A 10,191-nucleotide genomic window follows, 5' to 3' on the forward strand; every position below is an offset into this window, starting at 1 on the left:
TCTAATATTTTAGTGGCCTAAAACAACAATAAACACTTATCACAGGTATATGGGTTAGAAATTGAGAAGAGGCTTAGGTGGGTTATTCTGTCTCGGAGTCCCTCATGAGGCTGCAATAAAGCTATCGGCAGGAGCTTCAATTGTATGAAGGCTCTCTGAGGCTGGAGGATCTACTTCCAAGATGACTCACTCACATGGCTGATGACAGTTCGTCACCACACAGAATTCTCCATAGGACTGCTTGAGTGTTCTCACAACATAGTTGCTGGCTTCCCTCACATCAAATGATCCTAGAGAGAACAAGATAAAAACCACAGTGTCTTTTATAAACTAAGCTCAGAAGTCACACTGTTATTTCTGCAATAACCTATAGATTGCACCTGTCAGCCCCATTCACTGTGGGAGGAGACTAGACAATTTTGTGATCACCAGGAGGCAGAGATCATTTGGGGGCATCTAGAAGGCAATGGACATGAGTTTGAGTCGGCTCCAGGAGTTGTTGATGGACAGAGCAGCCTGGTGTGCTGCAGTCCATAGGGTCGCAAAGAGTCAGACATGACTGAGCAACTGGACTGAACTGAACTGAATTGAGAAGGCTGGAAAGCACACCATATGTCCACCAATAGTAGTGGTATAGTTGCACACGGGAAACTTTACAGTAATGAAAATAAATGAGGTATAGCTATTCACAACAACATGCTGCTGCTGCTGCTGCTGCTAAGTCGCTTCAGTCGTGTCCGACCCTGTGCGACCCCATAGAGGGCAGCCCACCAGGCTCCCCCATCCCTAGGATTCTCCAGGCAAGAACACTGGAGTGGGTTGCCATTTCCTTCTCCAGTGTGTGAAAGTGAAAGTGAAGTCGCATCTGACTCTTAGACCCCATGGACTGCAGCCTACCAGGCTCCTCTGCCCATGGGATTTTCCAGGCAAGAGTACTGGAGTGGGTTGCCATTGCCTTCTCCCACAACAACATGGATGAATCCTAAAAATATGTTGAATGAAAGAAGCCAGATAAAAAATAATATATACTGTATGATTGCATTCATATGAAGTACAAAAAAGGCAAAATGAAACTATAATATTTAGGGTTACATACTTAGATAATAAAATTATAAATAAGAAATGTTTACCATAAAAAGTCAAGATAGTAGTTTTCTTTAAGGGATAGGAAGTAAGTCTTGGTAGTGGCATAGGTTTCTTCCAGTGTGTTAGTCGCTCACTTCTATTCTTTAGAAGGGCTGATGCTGAAGCTGAAGCTGAAGCTTCAATATTTTGGCCTCCTGATGTGAAGAGCTGACTCATTAGAGAAGTCCCTGATGCTGGGAAAGATTGAAGGCAGGAGGAGAAGTGGACAACAGAGGATGAGATGTTTGGGTGGCATCACTGACTCAATGGACATGAGTTTGAGCAAGCTCCAGGAAATGGTGAAAGACAGGGAAGTCTGGCGTGCTGCAGTCCATGGGGCCACAGAGAGTGACTGAACGACAACAACAAAGTTGCTCAGTCATGTCCAACTCTTTGCAACCCCGTGGACTGTGGCCCGCCAGTCTCCTCTGTCCATGGGATTCTCCAGGCAAGAATATTGGAGTGGGTTGCCATTTCCTTCTCCATGGACATGTTTGCTAACTTTATTGTAATTCACTAAACTGTACATTTATTTCCATATACTTTTATATGCTTCGTATAGTTTACAGTTTTTAAAGTTTAATAATTTTTTCCTTATTTATGGAGGTTATGCAGGGATTTATTAAAAAAGAAAATCCCTTATTGTAATTGACATAGAGATTATTTATTTTAAATATTTTAATCCCAACTTATTCCACTTGCAGTAGTCTTCAACTGTGTAACAATAAATACAAATACATCCTCTTAGGAGCAGCTACATTATTACTACCTCAATTTCATTTCTGCAGTGAATGCCTTCACATTTGTGTTATATAGACATGAATTTCCTCTTTCCTTTAGGATGAAGATTGCCTACTCATAAGAGTACTATAGAGATCCTACACTACACACACACACACCACACAAATACCACACACACACACAGATACACACAACAGGAAAAAGAAACTATACCCAATTTTTATGAACATAGTTTCAGGACAATGTTTAGAAACTGAGCCCTATAGAACATTAGAGTTCATGTAATTCCACTTTAGCAAAGAGCATGTGAGTTATTTTTTCCATGTCTAAAAGTGATTATCTTACCCTCTGCAATTTTTACAAACTGTGAGCAATAAAACCATATTTCATGTGGAAGTAAATCTATTGAAATACTTAACATGGTCATATATAGTAAAAATGGAATTATGTCATCTTTGTTTTAACTGCATATATCATTTCTCTATTGGTGGTATAACTGGAAAGGGAATTATTGGGGAATTTTGTAAACAGGGCCCTCTCTATTACTCACCTGTCAAATCTTTCCTTTCTTAGGTAACATCATAAACCAGGATCATCAAGGAATCATTGGCTACTACATTCCCAGCAAGGGAATTTGTTGGGGAAAGGTGATTGTTGAAATCATACATTTCTAACATTATGTGTTAATGGAGACCAGTGGGAAGCACAGAGATTCAAGCATGTGGAATGGGAACATGATATTTGCAGAGGAGGAGAACTTTTTAAGCTGCTTTCCAAAGGCCCCTGTAGTTTGACTGATACTTCTGACCCTAACCTCTAATATTCCATACCTGTCAAGAGAATAGAAATAAAGAACTGTCTCCTCTTCTCTATTTTTCAACCATCTTTTCCTTCTTCTTTCTAACTTCCCCCTTCCATATCTTTTTGTTCCTAACCATAAACCTGGCAGGAATTAGGAAGTGATTGGGTGGGTAAAAGGCTCATCTGAGGATACAGCAATAGTAACACCATGATTTTTTTTTTCTGTTAAAGGTGTTTCGTATTATGGAGGAAGCTAAAACACTATTCAATCTAGTAGACTATTTCATCAGTCAGATAACGTTGGAACAAATCTTCCTGACTTTTGCTAATATTGATAAGAAATAAAGCTGCTATGAGATTCATTTCTGATGCCGAAAGCTCAGCTTCTCTGTACACCAGTGCCAAATTGAATCTTGGAGACAGAGTTTTGGGTGAAGTAGAATAGTTTTATTGCTTTGCCAGGTAAAGGGGGCCACAGCAGGCTAATGCCCTCAGATTTCCCAACTTGAAGAAGATAGTAAGTTTTATAGTAATTATTCAAGGAGGTTATGATCAGTACATAGACAGTCTTCTGATGGATTAGTGTTAAGGTAAGTAGAAGTCAGCATCATCAACCTTCAGCTCCAACTGGTCTGAGGTTCTACATGCTTGTGAGCAGCATACTGTCATTAACTGTTAACTTTTCCCACCTGGAGGAGGCAAAGATATCGTTGTGTGTACCCGCTTATGGGGAAACAGGACCCTGCCCCAAGGCTACCCTTGACTGTTCCTCCCTGGTCTCACAAGATCCCCTCCCTTCCCCAATTAACAACTGCTTGAATCTGCCCACTGGAACTCAGGGAAGGTCATGGAGGCTGAATGAAGGCTGTTTCCTGTAATCAAAGAAATGGGGGACACACAAAATCTTTGTTCTCAGGAGACCCACAGGGCCTTGCTCAGCATCATTTCCAACCAGTGACAACTATGCCTTTCTAGGCTGCTGCCTACAACTAGATGCATAGAAGCATCTCTCTCCCTCTCTCTGTCTTTCTCGATCTCACTCTCCCTCCCCTCCCCTCTCTCCTCTCTTCTTTTCTCTTTCTCCCTCCTCCTTCTCCTCCTTCTTCTCTCTCTTCTCTTCCCCTCTTCTTCCCTCTCTCTCCGTGTCTCTGTCTGTCTCTCTCTGTGTGTGTCTCTATCACTCTGTGTGTGTGTACACAAACTGAAACCCCAAAGAAGAAAGTTTGCAACCTTTGATGATTAGCGTAAGTGACCTGTTGTTAAGAACTGAACTGTGAAGGGTCTGAGATTTTACCCTACCTGTAAATTGTCAAGTTAGCTTACCACAGTTCCTTGAATACTGGCAGAAGACACTGGAATCCTAGGTCAAGGACACAAGACTTGAGACTTCCCTGCTGGTACAGTGGATAAGAATATATCTGCCAATGCAGGGGACACAGGTTCGACCCCTGGTCCGGGAAGATTCCACATGCCACAGAGCAACTAAGCCTGTGTACCACAACTACTGATCCTGCACTCTAGAGTCTACAAATCACTACTATTGAGCCTACATGCTGCAACGACTGAAACCTGTGTGCCTAGAGCCTTTACTCCGCAAGAGAAGCCACCACAATGAGAAGCCCTCACACTGCAACCAAGAGTAATCCCCACTCACAACTAGAGAAAGCCCACACATAACAACAAAGACCCTATGCAAGCCAAAAAAAAAAAGACACTAGACTTTGTTACTCATGGCAGAGATCATATTTGTGTCAGTTCCCCAATCCTACCTGTTTATTCAAAGGGTTGTGTTACAGGAGAGGAACCCTGAGCTTCTGGAACTCAAATCTTCATAATGGGCAGTCAGTAAACCTGCCCAACATGTGCTCTGGAAGTAAACATTTTATTATGCTGAACATTAAGTAAACCTTTCCTCTGGTCCAGAGGGAGATGTTGTCTCTTGTCAAAAGCCATTTGCTCTATAATCATCCTTGCAAAATCCTTGCAAAAAAATCCTTGCAAAACAAAAAGGCAGTTAATACATTTTCTTGAAAATCATACAGAAACGCAAAATACCCATGAAAAATTGTCTCCCAATAATATCTACCATCTTGACTTCTAGCATATTTCCCGTTGTGTATACTACCCCATCAGCTACTCTGGTTAATCTGAGATTTGGACCAAATTTATTTGGTTCATATTTATTTAATTCACCCATACAGTTGTTAAGACTACTATCAGTAGAACTTTAAGCAACATGATGAGGCTAACCTACAGTATTTGACCTTATCCATGCCTCCCGGCATGGATATTGGATATTGGATAACCAATTTAGTTAACCTTAGAAAATCAAGTGGCTTTCTCACATTTCTGTATTCACCATTTCACTTGTACTGAGGCACTGATTCATGAATAGCCCAATATAATAGTAATTACACTGACTCCATGCTGGCCTGAAAAAAGAGAATCTCAGGAAAGTTCTACCACTCTAAACCACCTTGGTCATGAGATTCTGATTTAACTGCCTTCCTAAATGCCTGCTCTCTTACGACCATCTCAAAGGAGGGAGGCAATGTTTTCTGAAGGGAAGCAAGTTGATGGCTCGATTTCATACAGTAATACAATTATGTGGGTACAACTGGTACCCCTGGAAAGTTTTTCGATTGTTCATGCCCGCAGTGGGACCCATCTCAGTCAGACATCACACAGGTTCACAGTGCCTCAAACATACCCTTCTGGCATGTTTATAAACATCAAGATTCTCAGTTTGGTATAAATAATTGAATCTAGCCTTTGCCTTTTGAGAGACTATTTGAGGACTATGAATGCAACCCATTCACTTGTCTATACCAACAATAGAAGGCATTTACCTGTCCCCATGGAAAGATAGAACAATGGCTACAAAAGAAGGGATGGGTAAGACATGGGTGTTGACAAGTGTACTACATGGGAAGTGGAGCCATCCACTGGTATTTCCAGTATGCTTATCATTAATGTTAAGGAGTTACTGTTGTTCAGTTGTTCAGTCATGTCCGACTCTTTGTGACCCCCATGGACTGCAGCATGCCAGGCTTTCCTGTCCTTCACTATCTCCTGGAGTTTGCTCAAACTCATGTCCATTGAGTAAATGATGCCATCCAACCAGCTCATCCTCTGTTATCTTCTTCTCATGCCCTCAATCTTTCCCAGCATCAAGGTCTTTTCCAATGAGTCAGCTCTTTGCATCAGGTGACCAAAGAATTGGAGCTTCACATTCAGCATCAGCCCTTCAAATGAATATTCAGTGTTGATTACCTGAATATCAACTGGTTTAATCTCCTTGCTGCCATAGGGACTCTAAAGAGTCTTCTCTAGCACCACAATTCAAAAGCATCAGTTTTTCAGTGCTCTAGCCTTCTTTATGGTCCAACTCTCACATCCATACATGACTACAGAAAAAAACATAGCTTTAACTATATGGACCTTTGTCAGCAAAGTGATGTCTCTGCTTTTTACTATTCTGTTCAAGTTTGTCACAGCTTTCTTCCAAGGAGCAAGTGTCTTTTAATCTCATGGTTGCAGTCAACATCTGCAGTTATTTTGGAGCCCAAGAAAATAAAGTCTGTCATGGTTTCCATTGTTTCCCCATATATTTGCCATGAAGTGATGGGACTGGATGCCATGATCTTGGTTTCTTGAATGCTGAGTTTTAAGTCAGCTTTTCACTCTCCTCTTTCACCTTCATCAAGAGGCTCTTTAGTTCCTCTTTACTTTGTGCCAAAAGGGTGGTGTTAGCTACATATCTAGGGTTATTGATATTTCTCCAAGCACTCTTGATTCCAGCTGGTGCTTCCTGGAAAAAATCCACCTGGCATTTCATATGATGTACTCTGCATATAAGTTAAATAGGCAGAGTGACATTATACAGCCATGATATACTCCTTTCCCAATTTGGAACCAGTCTGTTGTTCCATGTCTGGTTCTAACTGCTGCTTCTTGACCTGCATACAGGTTTTGCAGGAGGCAGGTAAGGTGGTCTGGTAGTCCCATCTCTTTAAGAATTTTCCACAGTTTGTTGTGATCCACACACTCAAAGGCTTTAGTGTAGTCAGTGAAGCAGAAGTAGATGTTTTTTCTGGAATTCTCTTGCTTTCTCTATGACCCAACAACTGTTGGTATTTCATCTCTGGTTCCTCTGCCTTTTCTAAATCCAGCTTATACAACTGGAATTTCTCAATTCACGGACTGCTGAAGACTAGCTTGAAGGATTTTGAGCATTACTTTGCTAGCATGTGAAATACGCACATTTGTGCAGTAGTTTGAACTTTCTTTGGCATTGCCCTTCTTTAGGATTTGAATGAAAACTGATCTTTTCCAGTCCTGTAGTTACTGCTGAGTTTTCCAAATTTTCTGGCACATTGAGTGCAGCACTTTATGTTTTTTCTCCCCATTTTTTACTTTTATTAGTTGGAGGCTAATTACTTTACAGTATTGTAGTGGTTTTTGCCATACATTGACATGAATCAGCCATGGATTTACATGTATTCCCCATCCCGATCCCCCCTCCCACCTCCCTCTCCACCTGATCCCTCTGGGTCTTCCCAGTGCACCAGCCCTGAGCACTTGTCTCATGCATCCAACCTGGGCTGGTGATCTGTTTCACCCTTGATAATATACATGTTTCGATGCTGTTCTCTCGAAACATCCCACCCTCGCTTTCTCCCACAGAGTCCAAAAGTCTGTTCTGTACATCTGTGTCTCTTTTTCTGTTTTGCATATAGGGTTATCATTACCATCTTTTTAAATTCATATATATGTGTTAGTAATACTGTATTGGTCTTTATCTTCTTGGCTTATTCACTCTGTATAATGGGCTCCAGTTTCATCCATCTATTAGAACTGATTCAAATGAAATTCTTTTTAATGGCTGAGTAATTTCCATGGTGTATATGTACCACAGCTTCCTTATCCATTCATCTGCTGATGGCATCTAGGTTGCTTCCATGTCCTGGCTATTATAAACAGTGCTGCGATGAACATTGGGGTGCACGTGTCTCTTTCAGATCTGGTTTCCTTGGTGTGTATGCTCAGAAGGGGGATTGCTGGGTCATATGGCAGTTCTATTTCCAGTTTTTTAAGAAATCTCCACACTGTTCTCCATAGAGGCTGTACTAGTTTGCATTCCCACCAACAGTGTAAGAGGGTTCCCTTTTCTCCACACCCTCTCCAGCATTTATTGCTTGTAGACTTTTGGATAGCAGCCATCCTGACTGGCGTGTAATGGTACCTCATTGTGGTTTTGATTTGCATTTCTCTGATAATGAGTGATGTTGAGCATCTTTTCATGTGTTTGTTAGCCATCTGTATGTCTTCTTTGGAGAAATGTCTGTTTAGTTCTTTGGCCCATTTTTTGATTGGGTCATTTATTTTTCTGGAATTGAGCTTCAGGAGTTGCTTGTATATTTTTGAGATTAATCCTTTGTCTGTTTCTTCATTTGCTATTATTTTCTCCCAATCTGAGGGCTGTCTTTTCACCTTACTTATAGTTTCCTTTGTAGTGCAAAAGCTTTTAAGTTTCATTAGGTACCATTTGTTTAGTTTTTGCTTTTATTTCCAATATTCTGGGAGGTGGGTCATAGAGGATCTTGCTGTGATTTATGTGGGAGAGTGTTTTGCCTATGTTCTCCTCTAGGAGTTTTATAGTTTCTGGTCTTACATTTAGATCTTTAATCCATTTTGAGTTTATTTTTTGTGTATGGTGTTAGAAAGTGTTCTAGTTTCATTCTTTTTCAAGTGGTTGACCAGTTTTCCCAGCACCACTTGTTAAAGAGGTTGTTTTTTTCCATTGTATATTCTTGCCTCCTTTGTAGAAGATAAGGTGCCCATAGGTTCGTGGATTTTATCTCTGGGCTTTCTATTTTGTCCATTGATCTATATTTCTGTCTTTGTGCCAGGACAATACTGTCTTGATGACTGTGGCTTTGTAGTATTCTGAAGTCAGGCAGGTTGATTCCTCCAGTTCCATTCTTCTTTCTCAAGATTACTTTGGATATTCGAGGTTTTTTGTATTTCCATACAAATTGTGAAATTATTTGTTCTAGTTCTGTGAAAAATACCGTTGGTAGCTTGATAGGGATTGCACTGAATCTATAGATTGTTTTGGGTAGTATGGCCATTTTGACAGTATTGATTCTTCCAATCCATGAACATGGTATGTTTCTCCATCTGTTTATGTCCTCTTTGATTTCTTTCATCAGTGTTTTATAGTTTTCTATGTATAGGTCTTTTGTTTTTTTAGGTAGATATACTCCTAAGTATTTTATTCTTTTTGTTGCAATGGTGAATGGTATTGTTTCCTTAATTTCTCTTTCTGTTTTCTCATTGTTAGTGTATAGGAATGCAAGGGATTTCTGTGTGTTAATTTTATATCCTGCAACTTTACTATATTCATTGATTAGCTCTAGTAATTTTCTGGTAGAGTCTTTGGGGTTTTCTATGTAGAGGATCATATCATCTGCAAACAGCGAGAGTTTCACTTCTTCTTTTCCTATCTAGATTCCTTTTATTTCTTTTTCTGCTCTGATTGCTGTGGCCAAAACTTCCAACACTATGTTGAATAGTAGTGGTGAGAGTGGGCACCCTTGTCTTGTTCCTGATTTTAGGGGAAATGCTTTCAATTTTGCACCATTGAGGGTAATGCTTGCTGTGGGTTTGTCATATATAGCTTTTATTATGTTGAGGTATGTTCCTTCTATTCCTGCTTTCTGGAGGGTTTTTATCATAAATGGATGTTGAATTTTGTCAAAGGCTTTTTCTGCATCTATTGAGATAATTATACGGTTTTTATCTTTCAATTTGTTAATGTGGTGTATTACATTGATTGATTTGTGGATATTAAAGAATCCTTGTAATCCTGGGATAAAGCCCACTTGGTCATGATGTATGATTTTTTTAATATGTTGTTGGATTCTGTTTGCTAGAATTTTGTTAAGGATTTTTGCATCTATGTTCATCAGTGATATTGGCCTGTAGTTTTCTTTTTTTGTGGCATCTTTGTCTGGTTTTGGAATTAGGGTGATGGTGGCCTCATAGAATGAGTTTGGAAGTTTACCTTCTTCTGCAATTTTCTGGAAGAGTTTGAGTAAGATAAGTGTTAGCTCTTCTCTAAATTTTTGGTAGAATTCAGCTGTGGAGCCATCTGGTCCTGGGCTTTTGTTTGCTGGAAGATTTCTGATTACAGTTTTGATTTCCTTGCTTGTGATGGGTCTGTTAAGATCTTCTATTTCTTCCTGGTTCAGTTTTGGAAAGTTATACTTTTCTAAGAATTTGTCCATTTCATCCAAGTTGTCCATTTTATTGGCATAGAGCTGCTGGGAGTAGTCTCTTATGATCCTTTGTATTTCAGTGTTGTCTGTTGTGATCTCTCCATTTTCATTTCTAATTTTGTTAATTTGGTTCTTCTCTCTTTGTTTCTTAATGAGTCTTGCTAATGGTTTGTCAATTTTGTTTATTTTTTCAAAAAACCAGCTTTTAGCTTTGTTGATTTTTGCTATGGTCTCTTTAGTT

General features: G+C 39.9%; 1 protein-coding gene across 1 annotated transcript in view; it reads left to right on the top strand.

Moving 5' to 3' along the window:
- Window positions 1-3,012, top strand: part of LOC122433545 (phospholipid-transporting ATPase ABCA3-like) — a 224,824-nt gene extending 221,812 nt beyond the window's left edge. Inside the window, exons 29-30 of the mRNA XM_043456582.1 lie at window positions 2,440-2,513; window positions 2,899-3,012. Coding sequence (XP_043312517.1) covers window positions 2,440-2,513; window positions 2,899-3,012 — 188 coding nt within the window. The remainder of the gene's footprint in view (window positions 1-2,439; window positions 2,514-2,898) is intronic.
- The last annotated feature ends 7,179 nt before the right edge of the window (window positions 3,013-10,191 follow it).

This window comes from Cervus canadensis, chromosome 32, assembly GCF_019320065.1.
Source record: "Cervus canadensis isolate Bull #8, Minnesota chromosome 32, ASM1932006v1, whole genome shotgun sequence".
Classification (NCBI taxonomy): Eukaryota; Metazoa; Chordata; class Mammalia; order Artiodactyla; family Cervidae; genus Cervus; species Cervus canadensis.